This window comes from Electrona antarctica, assembly GCF_951216825.1.
Source record: "Electrona antarctica genome assembly, chromosome: 6".
In the NCBI taxonomy this organism is placed as follows: domain Eukaryota; kingdom Metazoa; phylum Chordata; class Actinopteri; order Myctophiformes; family Myctophidae; genus Electrona; species Electrona antarctica.
The window spans coordinates 27519420-27541613 of NC_136811.1; the positions used below are offsets into that span (position 1 = coordinate 27519420).

Sequence of the window (22194 nt, forward strand, 5' to 3'; positions counted from 1 at the left end):
AATGAAACCAGCATCTGTCTAAACAACGTGCTACAGTAACTAAATCACATTCTTAACTTTATTTGTGGTTGAAATAAAACAAATCTAAGACATAAAACATGAGAATGAGTGACCAACATATGTCTGCATGCATACTATAGTAAACTAGCATTCATCAAGAGGGGATAAAAGGACAGGTGAAGTGGAGGTTATAGACGCCAAGTCTTCAGACTACGGCAAAGAATTGGGAGTGAGTCGGCAGTTCTGACTGAAAAGGGGAGTTTATTACACAGATTGGGAGCCAGGAGGGAGAAGAGTCAAGGATGTTTCCACTTTCCAGGGTGTTTTAGGGAAGGTTCGAACTCAACTAAAGCTGCCTCCAGACTGTCGGCTGTCGGCCAGTTTGGAAGCGTCACGAGCTTGTCGGCAGGAGACTCCCGACGACAAGCCCCCGTTGCTTGTCGTCCATATCGCCTTCCTGACGCGTCGGAACCTGTTGATGAAGAACCGAACATGTTCTGGTCGGTTGCCGATGTCAGCAGCCGATGCTATCCATGTTGTACTGTTGAGGGCGTACATTACTCCAATGTATAGTGAATCTATAGTCTGCTCGTCATGTTTCAGGGCTGACTACTGGTGTAGTGTGAACTAGATACCATATTCACAATTTCAACTCTTAATTTATATAATCCCAATGGTGACAAACTAGATTGCCAGATTATATGAGTGAAACAATCGACCACCAATCGACCACACACACACACACGTGTGTGTGTGTGTGTGTGTGTGTGTGTGTGTGTGTGTGTGTGTGTGTGTGTGTGTGTGTGTGTGTGTGTGTGTGTGTGTGTGTGTGTGTGTGTGTGTGTGCCTGACTGTTTCTTTATCCCCAGGTACACTCTACACTGTGTAACTGTGTATACTTGTATAGGACCCAGGGTGATAACATCTATCTTTTCATGGGTTGGTTCTGTGTCAACTGTTCTCTGTAACTAAAGACAGTGGTTACAACAGCGACAGCTGGCAGGCTGGGTCTCACTAACACACGTGTGTGTACACAATAGAAGACACACACACACACACACACACACACACACACAGGCCAACTGAGTAGATCAGACTCTCCCTTTCTCTCATGCAACCTGGGACTGGGAGTCAATGTCCATGTAATTACGTCATCCATCCTTTTTGAGAGAGAGAGAGAGAGAGAACATAGCAACAGTAAGCCACCTGCCTGGCAGAACAGCACAACTACAGCCTGCGTGCACAAAGAGAGAGAGGGACAGAGACAGAGAATGAGGTTGAGTGAGTAGCAGCAGCAGGTGCTGTGCAGGTGAGCAGAGGGTCAGTGGGGTATTTATCCATATGCCATCTGTCAAAGAGGCTCTATCCGACACTGACATTTTACCCACATTCACTGACTCTTTCACTTAGCATTGTCCAACCAGCCCCAGCCCCAGCTTGCCACACGCTGACATTTACTTTGATTCACAAGCTAGTAGTGTAGCCATGTTGAGTCTGCTTCTGCCGTATGGATAACTATGGAAATGTAAGTTTACGTCCACATAAACCACCTTGCATTCCAACAGTGCTGAAATTCATTCCAGATGGCGTCACAAAATGTGTGTAGGGATCCGAGTTCAGCTCAATTTAAACAACACAAGAGGCTGTAGTATATCATGATGATACAGCTCCTGGTGTTAAACATCTGGTTTAGAGTCCAGAAGAAACCTGTTGTTAGAGCAGTTATACTGATGGTGCTGCTCTTAAGACGGTATCAAGCGCCACGATGCAGAACTCCCCCATGGGTATTGGGTGAATTTCAGTTTAACCTCAACATCAATGTGTTCAAATGTGTTAATTGTTTCTACCAACGCTTCTTTGCAATTGTTTATTGTGCTGAGCTTCTATCATGCCCCTCTCTCTCCCTTTCTCCTGAGCATCAGCCGTCTGCGTCTCTCTACAAGCCACCCTACCCGTTCCGTCGTGTGACAGGGGTGGCCGAATGTACAGGCTCATAACGCATATGACCTTGCGATGCATTGTGAGCTTGTGCATCAGCTGTGTTCGCTGTGCTATTGTGCAACAAAGTTTAAAACACCTTTTGTGCTAAGGATGTGTCTTATATACACGTCCTCTCAATAAAAACCGCAGGGTCCTTTTTAGTGATAAAACGTGATTGCTGTAATACATTTTATGACAGCTCCCATTACTAGGCAACGGGAGCTCAGAACAGCAACGGCATGTTCTGTCCTCATTTCTGACTTAAACAAACATCTCGTTTGGAATATAAACGCTTCTAAAGACAGATGAGACTTGACGGCGCGAGGTAGTAATGGAAGATTATACCTCCCGGTTTTGGGGGGGAAATGGAAGGCGGAGCTTTTCAGAGTAAAATCTGCCCATCTGCTTGGCACTCTAGCGCCTTTATTTTGACAAACTCTGGCAGCATCATAAGTGTTAAACATAAATACATTAGCTGAAGGGAGTCCCGTTCAATAAAAAAAAAGAACTGCCAGACCAATAAGCCCCGGGAAAAACGCCTATACTACTTCCACTTCTCCAAAATGTATGATTCCGTCCATCTTCCCCTTTCCACATTAATTAATTAGTTCTATATCCACTTCTGTTTTTGTTAAGGGCAAACTATCCTTTTCATGTTATGAACTTGACATAATTTGTCCCTCATGTATTCTGACTTACCAATGAGTATAAATGCACAGTAGGATAAAGGCCATCGGCACAAAAATGCATAGACCTCATACTGTATCAAAATCTATTCCAACACGTGCACGCAGGCACGCATGCACGCACACACAAGAGCGACAAAATACAATCTCAAATGGATAATAATAAGAACTTTAGTTAAGCTTAAAGATTCGGCTTCCAGCACTTAAATTGTGATATAATTCACGGCAGCATTTTTCCCTGTTCAGCTCCTATTTTGAAGAGCCAAAAATCCAGACCGGATGTTATGATCTTATGTTGGGGTGTGTGCATCATCACTCCCCGTTTACTGACCGGGGCTGCTAAAACATCATGGAGGGCATCACAGTGTCGGCTCTGGGCCGTGGAATAAACCTCGTTTTGACCAAAAATGCCATATGGGACAAGGAATAGGAGATACAGGCGACAGATCAAGTTGGCGCCATCCATGTTATTGACAACACCAGCTAGCAACCAGATGCTAACGTGAGTAGCATTAAGACTTGATCAATCAAAAGCACTATAAAAGACCAATTGCCGTACGGCATCTACGGCATTGGCGTTAAGCGTAACATTTATTAATTGCCTTTAATTTACGTAGATCTATGGCAATGGCGCTAAGTGGGTTAAAGGGGGGAATTCCCCATTTTGTAATATTTCAGTCCCTGGTACATAATGAGGTGTAAATGAGACTGGTCCTCCTCTGCTGGGTCAGATCATAGTGAATTATGTAGGAGACTTTTTTCCAGGTAGAACAAATGTTCTTCGTGGTGACATAACACCCCAGTGTGTATTTAAAAGACTCTAGGTGCACCTTAACCCTTAAGGTCTTGTACTACGGACTCTCAGACGTGTGAAATGGAAGAGAAAAAAGTGGCATGAAGAGTACATAAGACTAGGTGGACCCAGAACCTCGAATGGAAGAAGTAAAGCCAAAATGTCCTGCAAGAAAAAAAAATAAGATCGAAGCCCGCAAGGAAAACAAAATAAGATGGATATCCGTGAGGAAAAGATAATAGTCCAAATAATGTACGGCAACACACTCGATAAACCAGCATAGGGAAAAACAGAGAGCCAAAGATTAAAATAGGCCAGGAGCTCATGTCATCATTGCGTCATCCTTGACAGAAGGAGTGAACTGGTAGATAGTGGGGGATAGTTTGGATGTAGATTGACTGGGAGGGAAGAATTCTGTGAGTGAAGTGGAGAGCGAGAGGTAATGGTGTGACCTTGTAAAAATGTGTGATCACCCGCTAGGTGACAAACTACCTGCAGGAAACAGACAGACCTCATGGGACATCACATGTCTCTCTGTCCATCTCACTGCGTCTCTCTCTCCCCCTCTCTCTCTCTCTCCCTCTCTCTCCATCCCTAAACAGGGAATATGTTGCGTTCCTGAAAATAACTAATCTCAATTAAAGCTGAATAAATATGTCTCCAGTGGATCCTTCAGCATCATTAATTGGAAAAGCCTCCCACTCATCGCCTCCACCTTTCTGTCACTTTCCAGTCTTCCTCTTTAATCACGACTCTTCTCGTCTTTTACACTGGCTCTTTCTCCTTGCTTCCACTCCACCGTTTCAATCTGTCCATGTTCCAAATATGTCTCTCTCATGATCTCATCCTACTGTTTCATGTATTTTTATCATAGTATACTCACTCTCTCACTCTTCATTTCCCCAGTCTTCCTCCCTCCCTCTCTCTAACACAACTCCCATTTGTGCCTGAATCAGAATGTAAATCTATTTTTTTTCTTCGTTAATGGAGGGATTTAATAATATGACGAGGGGAACTGAGCTAGTGAGGAAAGGCCGACAGACAAAGAAACAGAGAAAAAGGTGCGGGTGAGGGGGGGCAGGTTTCAAACGAATGAGTTAGGAACTTCTGGATTAAATCAAGCCCTCAGGGGTGTGTGTGTGTGTGTGTGTGTGTGTGTGTGTGTGTGTGTGTGTGTGTGTGTGTGTGTGTGTGTGTGTGTGTGTGTGTGTGTGCACGCGCGCGCATGCGTGCGTGTGTGTGTGGCGTGTGCAGGCGTGCGTGTCTCATCATTTCATTGCTGTCATAGGATTGTGAAGGGTCCTGAGAGGCTCAGGGCTGCCCTCCCACATGCCTGTAGGGGACAACCGCCATACATACATGTACCACGCGCACACACACAGAGTCAGAGGGGCACCATGGGAAATAACTTCATACCAAATGAAGCTTTTCACATTATTGATCAGGAAATCTCACATGCTTCCACGCTATGAAACGGAAACTCGCTAATAGAATTAGTGTGTGTGGCGTTGCAGCAATCACAGACCATATGACGACTAACTGTGAAAAATCACCATTGTGGGATGGAAAACACTTTGTGCTACGTGACTAGCATGTAACACTGGGACAATTTACAAGGAAAGCAAAATGTCACTGATAGTACTCAAAACTAGCCTGGCTCCAGCCCTGAATCGCTACAGACGGACATAAAAAAATATATACCGGTATGTTCTGAATAATGAAGTGAAACAAAATGAAAATTCAGACTCAGTGTCAGGCAAACTCAAAACTTAATGTAAGCAAAAATACGTTCCGTACAAATTCACCAAAGTCCTATACACAAATACATTTTTTAAAACATGGATGCACAAGCCTTCCACATGAGACGAGGTCTAATGCAGCCGATATATCGTCACAGAAAGCTCGTATGACCAAAACCGTTACTTTTCAGAGAATGGTCAAAAAGGAGAAGAAAAAAACCTGCGTTCCAATGCGTCCAGTGTAGTTATTATTTAGTCACAAGCTTGTGTTAATTACTTTTCATTGGTTAAATTTGTTCGCTTCGTAAAACCCCCACAGGCAGACGGCCACTTTCAACCTGGCATCCCTATTTTGGGATGCCATTTTTCAGAAAGTGACAAAAATAAAGCTCACAACACGTCGCTGTATGACACTGTCACACAACTAATTAGAAAACAGGGCATTGATCTATGAAAAAAATGTGAAAAGAAAAACTAATAAAAAGATGAAATGTGGAACAAGGCTTCCGCCCGACACCATGACTTCTACCATTGGGATGCCCCAATACACACAATATGACACATGGAATATATCTCTCATGTCTCCATGGATTACACACGACGCACACAAATGCACAAACGTGCACAGATACACACAGTCAGCCACACACGCAGACAAGTGATTTGTCACTGGCTGAGGATGAGCATGACCTCGGACGACCCCAAGCTGACCTCTGACCCCTTTAACATCACCTTTCCCAGAGGTGGCAGCAGATTTATCAAGGAACATAATGACCATTACAGCCGCCATCAGTCACTGACGCTCAGCTCTCCCCGTGGAAAACACACAATATAGGCCAAATATTAACAATATACGCTACCCCGCAAACACCTCACATCGCATACTGTGACATTGTTTTATTGCAAGTGACGGCTGACACACAGGATCAATTTCTCTCTCTCTCCCCCCCCCCCCCCCCTCCCCCTCTCTCTCTCCATCAAAGGCTTGTTTAACAGAACTAGTGTGGATGATGATGGTCAAATGGTTGACGTTTGGAGCGTGGGTCCCCTACAGAGAGGAGACCTGTATTCCTGTGGAGCACAGTGGATAGATCACGGCACTATAACAAAGCCAGTGGTTTTCCTTCTCACTGGGCCCGGGCATACTCGCAGCTCTAGGCAGTCATGATACACACTGGACACACACAGCCGATCACCACCAAGAGACAGCACAGTATTATATGCACTTCTTTGTCCTATAGTTTCCCCTACAGTGACTCTTGAAAATGTAAATCCCTGTGTGACTTAGTCTACTTAGTTGTTCAACAGGTCGATCTGTGTGTCAGCGCCATAAGCACCTACTAGTAAGACATCAGTGTTTTCCAGACAGGCTTGGAAGAATACAGAGAGTTTGAATTACAAAAATCTGTTCAGATGTGATATCAGACTGGGTACATGTGTCCTGCACACATGTATATACATGCACAGTACATATACTTTATAAGTAGGGCAACCAACTCCCTATGATATAGATACAAACGCTATCCTATAATATTTTCTTTCAAAACTACGCGTCTATTAAACATTTATCCTTGCAGACCAGTTCCACACATACTGTATAAGGAGAGGAAATGCACCAAGGCTAACATGTCCACCATTAATACTTCAAAAAGACATGTGGCATCAAGCCGTGCTCCGCATGTTAATCATTTTCTCTTACACACAAGCTCTGGCTCTCTCATTATAACCGTCTTAATGTCTCCCCCCACCCCCTCCCAAATACTTCTCAAAAACTCCAAAGTGAATTATAGATTCTGGTCCCATTTGTGGACTGGGGGGGGGGGCGAAATCACCACTGGTTTAAGAAGTAAGTTACACACACACACACACACACATTTCACTGGGGGTGAAATCAAGGCTTATTTAAGCGGATTGAGTTGGACCACCGGTTCAAGCATCAGCCCCATACTGGGAGGAAGCCTGCATTTTAAGACACACACAGAGTGGTTCAGACATCAGCCCCATACTGTGCAGAGTCAGACCAAGGCCCACATCAAATACAGATCTGGAGGCATGCATGCACACATGCACACACGCGCGCACACACATGCACACACGGGCGCACACACACACGCACACACACACACACACACAGTCACACACGCGCCCCATGCTGTGCTGAGCCCTGCATTCAAACCCACTTTACAGACGGGATGTGACAGGTTGTTTGTGAAGAGGGTTCGTCCAAGGTGGGCACACACACACACAAGGGCACATTTACACTTTAACACAGACACAAATGCAGTGCAAATAGAGTGTGTACTCACGCAATGAATCCCAACAGAAGAAAATTCCAGATGATTGGATGCTGGCTCAGCAGTGGAACCTGTCTGAACCAATCCCCGCCGCGGACTCCATACTGTGGCACGGAGGTCTAATGGTCCTCTATTAGGCTCTATCACTGGCACCCTCTGACTATATCTAAAGGCCACTGATGTCCTTTGTGTGCGTGCGTGCGTGCATGCGTGAAAGGGTGAGAGAGACCCTTCAAGGGGCATTCAGAATGTGGTTAGACGTAACTAGTGGCATCACTCGAATTTTCTCCTTTCTGATGTTAAGGATTCTGTAGTTGAAGCTTGCTCACAAACACCCTCACAGACAATCCCGGGGCTACCGTTGTCCTGTCCTGCTCTTCAAGTCATATACGCATATAGCAAGTGGAGAGCTTGGATTTAGCCACAGGACAGGACCGCAAGTACCAAACACTTTTGGTTAAAGAAAAATTGTAATCAAAAGAGACACTGTTTATGTGCCTAGGAGATGTCCAAGGCATTAGGGCCATTGGAAAAATGAGAAAGGAGGGTTGTCCACAGGAAACTTTTATTGAACAACAAACGTTTCAACCCTTCCGGGTCTTCGCCAGGTATTAGGGCCATTGGAACCATTGTTTTATTGTAACCCGTGTTGTGAAAAAGCGTCATGCCGCATGCTCAAGTATCCAAATAGTATGACATGGTAAAAGAGTGTTCAAATAGTTCTAGAGGTAATGCAGATCTCTTGCCAACTCTAGATATTTAACCCTGTAACTCTACCAGTCTATAACTTTCAATAACTATAACACAGCCATTGTGAAATTGAGATCAGAATAATAAGTTATTCTCCATCAATGTACAGTATGCAATGAACACACACAATTTTATCATTTGTTTGTTGGCTGCAAGCTGTACTTTTTATCCTTTACCAGTGATTTATAACATACATTTTTTGGGCTCTTTGTGAACATTCAACCTTTCAGAGTTAGGCTCGATGATTGGATTGGCCCCGTCCCCTTGTGCACTGGTATTTATGTCATGGTTGCTCTACCATGTAATATAATAGAACTTTACCGTGTTTATTATTATTATTATAGTACAGTACAGTAGACTGACAGGAAATGGGGGAGAGAGATGGGGAGAGACACGCAGCAAAGGTCGTCGGGATCTGAACTGGAACCCGCGACACGCTGTCAGGCTGGATCAGCAAACGTCTGCGACAGCCGTCCAGGCCAACTTTACAGGGGTCTTTTGTCTTTTCTCCCCCACACATTAGTTACTTAACTTACTTTCCTGTGTTCAAAGTATGTGTTGCCCTGTCTTTAAATGCCTGGCTCCGCATACACAGCATGGCACTATGCATGGCAGGCGAAGTGTAACCACCCACCACCCAAGATTTCACCCATGTCAGTGTGTCTAAGCATGGAAAATTAAAAAATGCAAAATGCACCGTACACTACCATAGTCTCCATAACAGCATATTCAACATTATAATTCATGAGCAGCTCTTCACAATACTACTACTACTGTTTATCCTAAAACTTCTCATATGCTGCTAGGAAAATTAATAAATGAAGAAGCAACACCATAGCACAAACTGCGGATGTCCCAGGTGATTCATTAAAAAATAAAAATAAACATTCTTCAAAAGCGGGTAACATTGCATACTAAATTACACTAGGCCTCTATATTCCTATGGAGGGCACATATTGTGCACCAACAGCAGCCTACTGTTAAAAAATAATAATCACATCGCTACATAATGGCGTTTGGCCTCAAGGCCACCAGAGTGCCCCTCTCTGCAATCTCTTTACATTGAATACATCACTGACCTGACATAACGTAGTTATGCTTTGTCAGAAACAATCAAGTGAAAAACACAATTTCACATCAGATCAGATCACATCACATCACAACAAGTCACCTTCACATATTCCACCTGTCTACATGGGAGTTGTGCAACATAGTATGCTGTATAATGGAATAGAATAGTATAGAATAAAACTGAATAATGGAATAGAATAGAAGCAAAGTTCTAAAAAGAAATAGCTAGAGATAGCAAGCCCAGAACAGTATGCTATGAAACACAACCCAACATAACAACAGAGGACAGGACAGCACAGACCAGGAATCTAGTTGAAGACTTCTTAAAAAGCAAGGACAAAACTAGACAGCCATAGTTGTGTGGTTCGCATACAGCCCTGAGCTTGTTGGGGTGAACACAGCACAATACTGGGGTCTGCTACTCTCTGCTTATACTGTGTGTGTGTGTGTGAGTGTGTGTGTGTGTGTGTGTGTGTGTGTGTGTGTGTGTGTGTGTGTGTGTGTGTGTGTGTGTGTGTGTGTGTGTGTGTGTGTGTGTGTGTGTGTGTGTGTGTGTGTGTGTGTGTGTCCACATGGACGTTTCCCCGTTCTAAGAATATAGGCTAATGCCCTGCAGAACTGACAGATTAAATGCCAATCCCAGGGTTGGACCAAAATCAGCCACAGGCTGTGTGTGTGTGTGTGTGTGTGTGTGTGTGTGTGTGTGTGTGTGTGTGTGTGTGTGTGTGTGTGTGTGTGTGTGTGTGTGTGCCTTGCAAATTGCAATGGAAGAATGTTGGCATGGTAAACAGCTTGAAAGGTCATTTCAGAGTTTATTTTGTTTTTGATTTGCTGACGTTTTCTGATGAAGTAACATTTCTGAAGATAAAGTAAATCTTTCACTGCCAGTTAATGCAATACAACCTCCTATAAGGCCATGCCCACGCATTTCGTGACGTGGTCGTGGTTTCAATCGGCCCAAAAGAATAGATTCATTTTACAGATACACACAGCAGTCCTTGTTAATAGAGCAGCTTTGAGTTCTGCCCCTTGAACATGTGCAGTATCTATCACAGAACAGATTACAAGAACTGTGCTTAAGGTCGATGAAATAGCATGTGAATTTAGTTTCAGGGCAGACTCTCACTTTAATGATTTGAAATGCCAAGCCAGGACCTTTGGCCTTCTCCAAACCATGGCAAAAGATCAATGGCACACAATTCACTGAACAAAGTTCAGTTCAGTCATGTTACTAGGCATCAACAGCCAGCACACATCGTTCAGCACTGTTGGAGACCTGGAGATTTTAACATCAATGTCCTTAAACAAAGACTCCTCCATTTGCAAAGATCTGAGGATTTTTTGCAACCCATTTTATTTACATCAATTAACCATTGATTAAAGCATGATAGAGTTAGTATTATTAATATCAGACCAGTCCAAACATAGACACTATGGCTAAATTGACTACATTCTACAATTGTATGCACGCAGAAGTATTTGATTGTCATAACTCAAAAACGAGAGAGCAGAGAGGGTAAAAATCTTTGAGGAATCTGGATTGGTCTCCTGTTCTTTGAATGTGCTGTGGTGGATAAAGCTTGTATCACCCCGGCTGGGTCACCTGAGTGAGGGGTATGATGTTCGAGAGACCCGAAAACCCAATGACCTTGGGATACATCACTGACAGGCATGCAAACAGGCCCAGGGTGAAAAAGGTGACAGTGTGCGGGGCCCGACGCTGTGCCGCGGGCGAGGCCCGACGCTGTGCCGCGCAGCGCAATTGTTTTAGCATTTTTATATATACGGTACTAAACACACTTCGGGGGGAGTCGTGGGGGACAGTAGGGTTATACTACACTTAAGAGTCATCAGTACAAATCTATTACTCTCAGTATGTAGAAAGATGTTCAAATTAATTAATTCCCTGATCAGATCATAGAATAAATCAGACCTGTCTGAAGTGAGTGGTACTGTACTGTACTGTACTGTACTGTAGCGAGAGAAACTGACGCCGTCGCCGTGTCCACACCACAGACGGTAACGTGAGCTGCTAACGTTGCTAACTAGCACTACTGCAGCTAAACTCTATGGGATTGACTGGCGAGTAGTGTGTCGAAATTGGACCGTCTGCCCTGACTCCCGCGTCCACACAAACAGAAGGTTTTTTTCCGCGGTGCGGCCAGCACATGCAGATCATGTCTCTATGGCAGATGCAAGCAAGCAAGACAGTTTGTGTCTCGTGAGTCCGTCAGAAAATGCTCCGGGCAGCGGATTTGCATAAATCACACATGTGCCATATTTGGAATAAAAACTTAGATTTTCGCCGAAAAGCTACACTTTTGCATGTATGATGTTCGAGAGACCCGAAACCCTGATGACCTGAATGTTTTTAGTTATTGTTGATTGACTTGAAAAACCTGAACAAAATGTGGTCTCTTTTGGTGGTGTCACTGATTTAACATGATTTAACCAAGAATATCCCAAATCATAAAATTAAAGCCTCATTTTGCACAATTCCTACACTACTGTCAATGGTGTCAAAGGCCAACTGAGGCCCACAATTCCAGTACAAATGTGTCTGTATAAGGTCTACATTCCATAGCCCAAATTCAATAAACAAACAATTTCTCAAAGACCATTGTGCATGCATTTCCAAAGATAGGCTACAACTCTGCTATAAATATGCACATTAACAACAGCACATACAGTCTTGGCCTTGTTCCAAGAGTTCAATTTGTGCGTTGCGTGTCCCTTTTCAATTAACATTAATGATTTTTTCTTTCTTATGGTTTGTTCATGAATATTAACACAATATTGAAATGAATGCAAATATAGTGTGGGAATTGGTGTATTTTGAAAACTGAAGTATGGAATTCCAAGTTGGGTTCTAATTCGTTCCCTTGATCATACAAATTACCAGAGACAGCCATGGGTAGAAACCACTCACACATGCACACACACTGACACAAACACTCACACACAGTTTAATTACATGCTGTTGAGCAACTGTTTCTCTTATGCATTCTGCGTTCATTGATTTGAGGTCTCCAACATTGAATTACGCTATAGATTTCAGCGTCTGCACGCGCGCGCACGCACGCACGCACGCACGCACGCACGCACGCACGCACGCACGCACGCACGCACACAAATTTACTTTTTAGCATTCAGAAGCCAATCTATTAGCATTTTCTTCTACTGAGCAGGCTTGTGGTACAGTAACAGTGCTCCAAGTTGAACGAAGGGGCAGAGCACGGCATCACTTGAAGAAGCTGGAAGCTATCCAAGGTAACTCTCTTTCTCGTTAAGACTCCAGCCATGCATGGCTACTTACAGTATCTCCGAGTACTGAAAAGAAATGAAAGCAAACAACCACACATGTGGAGACGTCCTTCTAAAAACAGACGGCAGAACCCAGAGAAGGCGGTGGGTTACTGGGTTACCAATCATCAAGGCCGTAATGTCAAAACCAACAGACGGAACCATTCTGTTAATAAACAACAACTTTTAGGTGTGTCAGTGCAGTGGTTCTCAAACTTTTTCATGGCAAGACACCCAAATTGATGTGTTTGGCCACGGAAACCCATCTGATTCTTTTATTTTGCCAGCGACATCCGACCTCCAGAAGAGAAGATTTGTGTTAAAAGAGAAATTGTTCAAAAATGCAGATGTGCTATTTTTGAATAGCCAAAGTATAAAATATGGATACATTGTTTTTCAGTCAAGACCCTTATTTTGAAGGCCCAGTGACCTGGCAGTGCTAAGACGTGAACCGGATGTAAAAACATGCTGTGTGTTTCCCCCGGAAAATACATTTGTGACATCCAGCCAGTTGTGAAATTATAAAGGCTAATGTGAATTAATAGCAAAAAAATATATAATTTCCTTACTCTTCGGTTTTAAAAAGGCTAATTTCCTTACTGTACTAACTAACTAGTGTCAAGCTATCATATTGCAAAGCTCCAACAGCTGGGGACTCCTCAAGGACCACTGTTAGTGCAATCTTTCAATCAAATAGCATTTTCTCTGAGACAGAAACCTAAGGAGAGAACCTGGTGGGTACTCCCTCAGTCAACACCATCCATCAGTAACTTAAGGAGAAAACCTGGTGGGTACTCCCTCAGTCAAACACCATCCATCAGTAACAACATGCACATGCTACACCAGTGATTCTCAACGGTTTTGATTTCACAGACTCCCAAGTTGATATGCATTAGGGCCACGGACCCCCCATTTGATATGATTCTTATCACTGGGACCCCAAGTGACAGTGTAAAACTGTGATAATGTAACTCTGAGAGTGCAAAAGTGGAACCAAATAGACACTCATGGTCCATTTGATCCTAACCGATCAGAAGAATTACAGATCAGTAAGCGTCCACAATGCCACATGGTTCCTAACTACTAGCTGGGGACCTCCTGGAACCCCTTCAAGGACCCCCAGGTCCCCAAGTGAACCACTGTACTACATGACTGCACTACCTAACCCAGCGACCAGCATCAAAATTCTATACACCGAACAGGCACATAAATAAATAAATACATTTTCAACTAAAAATGAATAAAGACCCAGATATGTAGTCCGCCCCATCCCAGGGCACTCACACAACACACAACCTAGGCCTGACCCCTCCCACTCCCAACAGCAACACAAACACACATACAAAAACATCCCATCAATAACACACCACTACGTCCCACAATGACACGGATGGTTGGTGGATGCAGCCAACTAAGCCCCAATTCTCCAGGAGTAATTAATGTGCTTTTGTTTGTGTCTCTCTAAACCAGAGGTTCTCAACCATTGGTACGTGGACCGGTGCCGGCACACGGGACATGTCCCACTGGTACGTGGACCGGTGCCGGCACACGGGACATGTCCCACTGGTACGTGGACCGGTGCCGGCACACGGGACATGTCCCACTGGTACATGGACCGGTGCCGGCACACGGGATATGTCCCACTGGTACGTGGACCGGTGCCGGCACACGGGACATGTCCCACTGGTACGTGGACCGGTGCCGGCACACGGGACATGTCCCACTGGTACGTGGACCGGTGCCGGCACACGGGACATGTCCCACTGGTACGTGGACCGGTGCCGGCACACGGGACATGTCCCACTGGTACGTGGACCGGTGCCGGCACACGGGACATGTCCCACTGGTACGTGGACCGGTGCCGGCACACGGGACATGTCCCACTGGTACGCGAGAAGGGAATTCCAAGTATTCCCGACCGTGGATACTTACAGGATTATTATTTCATGTCAAAACATTCAAGTATCAGAAGACGATGTAACCCAGGTAAAGTAATGCGTTACTCTACATGTTTAACTAAAGTTTTGCACATGTCCAAATTCATACCAATTCATGTTTTGGCACGATGATCTGTGACCGTGAGACCCCCCCCCATCCCCCAACCAACCATGTCGGTCCACAGACATGTTATGAACTGTCAGCCGGTCCGTGGTAATAGAAAGGTTAAGAACCCCTTCTCCAAACAATGATTGCAGACTGCTGAATCCCCCTTCCCATTGCTTCAATTTAAAGACATTCAGCTCATTTACGAGGGGTGAATAGGTGTCCCATACATATCACGCAGGAGATTTGGTTTAACGCACCCGCGCACACCCACACACACACACACACCCCCCCACCCCCCCCCCACACACACACACACACACACACACACACACACACATAATATGTGTGCACACCTATAAATATGCGAATGCTCATCAATGCAGGTTACTTTCAGTAGAGCAGGGGTTCTCAACGTTTTTGGCTGGGGACCCCCGGAAATGCTTTGGCCATGTGTCATAGAGTCCTGGGTTAACCCGGTCAACTAAACATATAAGGTTTAAGTGGTCAACCGGAAGAAAAACAACAATTCACACAAGTAAATAAAATACTAAAAGATTACATCTAATCCCTTTAATACCAACCACTCTTTGTGCAGGTTCTCTCACTCTCTCGCTCATAGATAAACTGTCCAACATAGAGGGTGGTCTGGCCTGTCTCGTGCAACATTACCCTCCTGGCATAGGTAGTGACCCCGTCTCTCCATTTAATGAAAATAGAGCCCTGCTAAGCCCAGAAGGCTGAGCAAGGCATTGAGCACAGCATGTCACTGTGCTCAATGTGTGTGTGTGTGTGTGTGTGTGTGTGTGTGTGTGTGTGTGTGTGTGTGTGTGTGTGTGGCCACAGCCTGGGTCCAGCTCTCCAGATCACTGTGGTTAGAAGCAGGGAGCTGAGGAAAATATCGCCACTGACAGTCCCTGGCAGACCGCTGGGCTGGAAGGACAAGGTGTGCCTAACAAATAGTGGGTATGATCATGTGCTGTGCCAGCTGGTGCCAGTGTGTGTGTGTGTGTGTGTGTGTGTGTGTGTGTGTGTGTGTGTGTGTGTGTGTGTGGTGCCAGGAGGTGCAGGAGTTATGGCCAGCGTGTGACTGAGCACAATGCGGTCAGAGTGTCGCTGCAACCCGCCCCCCGCCCCCCCCTCCTCTCTCTTCTCACTGAGCTCCTAACTGTCTTTCTCTCAATCATGTGAGTGGAGGCTGAATGGAAAAAATAAATAAAGCCTGGAGATTCTAATGAAGGAGTGTGAATTCCCTCCATCAATCACACTACTTTCCTCATTTTTCTTTTCTTTCACCACCTGATTCTGTTCCTTTCTATCTCTCCATCATGTGATTTCTGTGTCGAGTGTTTAAGACTGTGTTTGTGTCCTTGCCAGTGAATAGAACATTAATTGCATTAGCATTACAGCAGGGTGAATTCCACCAAGTCTTATTCAACAGAGGATAGACATCTTCAAGGATTTGAGGCGGTGTTATTCCGTGCAGTCCAAATCAAAACCTCATTGTATACAATTTGACGAATGTAACTACCGTACAACAAATAGCGGAGGAAGATTGCAGAATTTTGAAATGTTGTTATTCCAGAATTTATCATTTAAGACCGATATTGAAAAGTGCTATGTGACAGTTAATATATGTCTCCTTCTGGCACTTAAAGTACCTTCAGCAGTAGCACATTGGAAATTAAGTACCAAACGAAAGTAAAACCCTAAAATGTGTGTATTCACTATAATGGGCGATATAATCAATAGTTATATGAGACTACATATCGTCTGTCACTTTGGATATCGTAATTTCATGAAGCATTGTCCTTCCCTGGGTTTAAAGACCTATTTCACTATGGTGTGGTTCCACAGCGACAGACGGCCACCATTATTATCTGGTGGCAATAACACTGTTTCTCGTGCACAGGCTAGCTTTAGTTACTTTATGTCAGTCTGGCTGTCCCACGACGATGATCTGTTGCCCAGCTCATCCATATGCATTCATATCAGGTGATTAGGCATGGCACTGAGGAGGAGCTGATTGGCGTTAGATGTGTGCCATAGCATCCCATCTGAGTTGCGTGCTCTGCATCAATTCTCAGTGAGTGCTGGTCTGAAAACCTGATTTTGGTGGTAAAATTCAATATAATACTTCAGGAGATATGCAGAGCACATGAAACCAACAGGGGTTTCATGGAAACCAACAGGGGTTTCACAGGGAAGCTCAAAAACACATTAACCAAACATTACAGCAAAGTGAAGGAAATACCTGACTGTTTTATATTTGTATATTGTAATGTTGGCCTAGTAAATTATTGATATACAAGCAACACATAGCAGTAATATAATAAAGCCATACCAAATAATGTTTTATTCAACTATAGAGAGGGCTTATGTTTATACTGATATTATTGTTTAACTAACAATACCCTGAAACTTAAAATACCCTGTGGGCAGTGTCAAGAAATTAGCCTTTCTACATCCCAGAGGGCCAAGTGGATTCCAAAATGCATGTGCCACATTAACATCTGTTAATTTAAGTATTATATGTTGACTTCCATTGGCTTGTTTAATGAAATAATTTAACTTTGCATCAATAAAATTAGCAATTCAGAAAACACATCACCACTAAAGCTACAGTCAAGGTTAACACTGTTGTCATAACAATAAATCATGACACACACACACACACACACACACACACACACACACACACACACACACACACACACACACACACACACACACACACACACACACACACACACACACACACACACACACACACACACACACACACACACACACACACACACACACACACACACACACACACACACACACACACACACACACACACACACACACAATCCAGTACTCCAGACGTGTGTGCCCCAGCTGAAGGGAAAATAATCAAAATGCTAAACAGTTTCTAGCTTAATCTCTCTCTTTTTATGCAAATCTGTATTAGTGCGTATCGCTGTGCACTCTGGGTGCAGTGAGCGACCACTGGAACAGTGTGTGTAGTGAGGAAGTTGACATGGGGGGAATGGCAGAACATACGCTGGGTAACCCACATGCACCACACACAAATGCACAAACACGGGTACACGTAAACACACACACACCTCATCATGTTTATATTGCCGTCGACAAAAGAGGGACTGAGAGAGGAGGATGGAGGACTCGAGAAAGAAGGATTGAGGAAAGATGACGAGAGAGAAATCAGTGTGTGTGTGTGTGTGTGTGTGTGTGTGTGTGTGTGTGTGTGTGTGTGTGTGTGTGTGTGTGTGTGTGTGTGTGTGTGTGTGTGTGTGCGTGTGCGTGTGCATGTGTTCAAGTACTTTATGGAGTTGCGGAAGTGGTCCTCTGCTGGGTTCTTCACAGTGCAGCTATTCAACAACCACACCTCTGCTTCTGAGGGGTCATCTGTAGAAAAAGGGAGAAGAGAGATACTAAACATCAATAACAAAATTATACATAACAAAATAATAAACACTAAATAGTCGAGTTGTTCCGCACAGATGGCACACTAATAGAAACACTCACTTTCATTACATTTACCCTAGGTAGTTGTCACCACACCAACCATTAAATGTTCAAATAACAGTTTTCATAAATAACAGAACCAAATAGGCATGCCCATTTAAAAACCGACATTGTGCCGTTTACAAATTGACACACACACACACACACATGCAGAGTCAGCTAAAATGCAGCATCAGTGCCGAAATATGGTGTCTTGTGATGCCAGGCTCAGCTGCTACTCCAGTGGATGGTGACAGGCCTTGCTTTGCACTGCCTGGAGAGCTGTCAGATACACACTCACACATGCAGACACACACACACACACTGAGGGGTTATCGGATTGGTGGCGGAGTAAAGCTAGCTCCATTTACGGCACGTTGAACCAGATATATCACTTAGGATCCACTCCCCTGCCGCAGTCAAGCATGCACACACACATGTACACGCACACACATGTACACGCACACACACACTGAATTGGCTGCACCGGTCAAGTATTAACAATAACCCTGGTTGGCCTGGTCCTCAATTCCACACACACACCACACACACCCACACAAACACAAACATTAACTGTTGTATGCAATCACACTCACAGTGGGTCACAGCATGCAGAGAGGGGAGGTAACCTGCCAAACCTCACCTTAGCTCAACTCAACACCCATCCTCTCTGCGCCCCCCTAGACAACTGTTATGCCAGTTTCCTGATTTTCCCCACACACACGTGTGTAATGTCATCACTGCTGACGCCTATGGGTTGGTCACAAGGACCGCCTGCCATTGAGCAGCTTCACCAGGAGAACACAGTGCGTGTGGAAGAACACCCTATTCCTCATAGTTCAACACCCCTGCTGAGGCTGACAGGCACTCTTGACCAACCTATAGGAGTTGCTGAACGGGAGGGCGATCTTTGTCGCCACACAAGCACGTCAAATTGTGTTTGTTGGAATGCACGGCCTTCTTTGAAATTTAGATAGACGCAGTGAAGAACAAGACAGAAAAGACACCGCAAATGGTCCAGTCAGGAGTCGACCGGGGAAACGCTGTAAAAGGCATTCTGCTATTCAGATGGGGTAGCCCCTGATATGAGGTCTTATAAACGTGTGTGTGTCTGTGATTTAAGCTGAAAAAGAGCACCCATTATGCCGCCCTTTATTTGTCTTGCCTTTGCACACACACACACACACACACACACACACACACACACACACACACACACACACACACACACACACACACACACACACACACACACACACACACACACACACACACACACACACACACACACACACACACACACACACACACACACACACACACACACACACACACACACACACACACACACACACACACACACAGAGAGAGTGGGAGTGGTCTCAGCTGTGTGGTTGCTCTCTCCCCTCTGTCCTGGGGGAGGCTTTCTAGAACAACAATAACAACCTCTCCATCACTGCAACACACACAAGCAGGCACAGTAGCATTTATCAAAGTCAGCAGTGTCCTGCATCATACAGAGGCCCAGGGATGTTCCTGTAAGATATAAAGAACTGGACATCATCACCAAGAGGGTGAGAGACAAACAGAGAGGAGAGGGAGAAGTGTGTGAGAGTGAGATATAGAGAGGGAAAAAGAGAGAGCAAGATATTTGGTTGCTGTGGGAGCAGACAGAAGATTGCAAATAACATTGTGTTTTCACTGGACCAGTTCTCGGTTTGTTATTTCAGTAGAGCATTCATCTCAATGTTGTTTTAACATTCTGGTAACTTGTTCTTGAATAGTAGTTTGACGACAATCTGGGAACCCGTTGACCAATTTTTGTTTTTTTTGTTTGAATTTGCCTCTGAAGGCACCGTGCGTGTCCGCATGTAGAGATCGGATATCGGCCTGTTCACTCTCCTTCAAGCCGTCCTCTTCCAGTGGTGTGTCTATGTTTTCATTCCTACTGACAACAAACTCTACACGTAACGGGAGTTGACCAAGACTTCACACTGAATGCTATGGGCCAATAAAACATCCCTTCGCTTAAAAAACATGTGTGTGGTAGTAGAGTGAGGCATTTTATTTACTTTATCTTATCTTCATATAATTGGTCTTCACTAATGATCACGGGTCAATTTCCGTCTACTCACTCATTGGTGGGTTATGTACAGCTCAGGAACTTGTCTCCCAATGACAACATTGATGGGAATTCCAAGCTAATAGAAACCCTGAACTCTCTTTGCCCTCTTTCCTGTCACTGACCAATATGTCACTGTCATCTTGCAGAACTGCAGTAGGTAGCTTGTTTTAAACCTGCTGACTCGACTAGAGGTGCAGGTGTTGTACACGGTACTAATGCGTTTCATTTTTGTTTACAGTAAATCAATGGAATAAGGCAAATGTATCTCCACTTTGTATCCTCCTAAACAGTTAGCCAGTCAATCCTTTGGGATTAATGTAGGCCCTTTTGATCTCTTCAAAACTATAGCCACAGTTCTTCTGTCCTTGTTTGTTAATATCGCCACTATTTGCTTACTCAACAAGTTAGCTTTTATAATTGACCCTGCACCAAAATAATAGTGTCAGTTGCAGCGTGGGAAGAAACAAGACATTTACTATATATACATGTGGTGCTTGTGTACGTGGGAGTGGAGATCTACCTTGCAGATCAGATGTAGGAAGGCACAGAAGCAGTTGATTTACCAATTTTGTGGAATCCATAAGCATTTATAGATGAAGATGCCATCCATATACACCTTCAATGGATTTCACTGATTCAGCAAAATGATAACCTTCCTAAATGTCAGTTACAGTAACAGTTTTGTTTCCACTCTACCAGTAATGCGGTCTTAGTTTTTGTTTTTTAGTCCCGTCCGGCTACTTCCAGCGCAGGACGGGCGCATGCTTATGACTCACACTCTTAACTATGCATCAGCAGCAGCCAGCGACAACACACGAGCAGCATAAACCACTCGTCGTCAGACGGGGTGTGGGGGTGCACAAACTGCACACATCTGTGATTTCATACACGCTTCGCCTTTTAAATCTTATTTCCCATCCACTGTGCCCGTGTGTCAGATCGCACCGTATCGTATCGAATCGCATCGCATCAAATTCCACGAAATTCCACAAAATCGCATCGATTTGGACTGAATCGAATCGTTCTGTATATAAAATGTATCGTCTCCGAATCTCATCGTAGCCCATGCGTATCGATACGTATCGAATGGTCTTGTAAGGGAGAGATGCAGACCCCTTTGTTTTTCCATTTCCATTTCTTGAACCGATCAGTTTCCTAGATTCCCTCCCACTGGATTTTGTTGTTAACATAGCCGTAATCTAGCTCTTAGAAAGTCATTGACTGGGTGTGTTTGTTTTAGAGGTAGTTTAGGGTCACTGTTTAGGCTGCAACAGTGGGAGATATGGATAGGGCCCCAGGCTACAACTGCAGAGCTTGGCACCCACTGAGTGTTTCTGTGTTTGTTTTACAGAGCTATAGGAGCCTGGTTAATGTGGTGTGTGTGCGTGTGCGTGTGTGTGTGTGTGTGTGTGTGTGTGTGCGTGCGCGTGCATGTGCATGTGTTATCTAAGTGAGGGAGCTTGATGTGTTGTTTTATAGAAGAGCCTGAGAAAGACACATTCTCAGGCAGGAAACAGTTACTACAGACCAAAGAATCTAAGTATTTATGTTAGTTGGTGTACACATTTAACATTTTTCCCTACGTACTGTCATATAAATTAACTAGGGCCCAAGAGGTCCAGCTGTGACTGAACAGTGAGTCAAATACACTATCAAACTGAATCAACACTTCAGGCTCCATGGGAACCCCCTGTGCTATCTAAGCTAGTAGAGCAGAACGGTACTCATCAACAGTCTTAAGGGGGTAGACAAGGAGATTAGCTGGAAAGTTATACATACTAGGAAACACAATCAACAGTTCAATCCACGATGGGAGTTTGAATTCATGGTAGTGATAAAATAAGAGTATTCCAAAATCATTTCATTAACACAATCAGCACCGGGATTCCTTCAAAAT

The 22194-nt window shown here is 44.3% G+C and overlaps 1 protein-coding gene across 1 annotated transcript in view; it reads right to left on the minus strand.

Annotated features, from left to right (window-relative positions):
- Positions 1 to 22194, minus strand: part of cdkal1 (CDK5 regulatory subunit associated protein 1-like 1) — a 366940-nt gene that overhangs the window by 303144 nt on the left and 41602 nt on the right. Inside the window, exon 4 of the mRNA XM_079503511.1 lies at positions 17989 to 18073. Coding sequence (XP_079359637.1) covers positions 17989 to 18073 — 85 coding nt within the window. The remainder of the gene's footprint in view (positions 1 to 17988; positions 18074 to 22194) is intronic.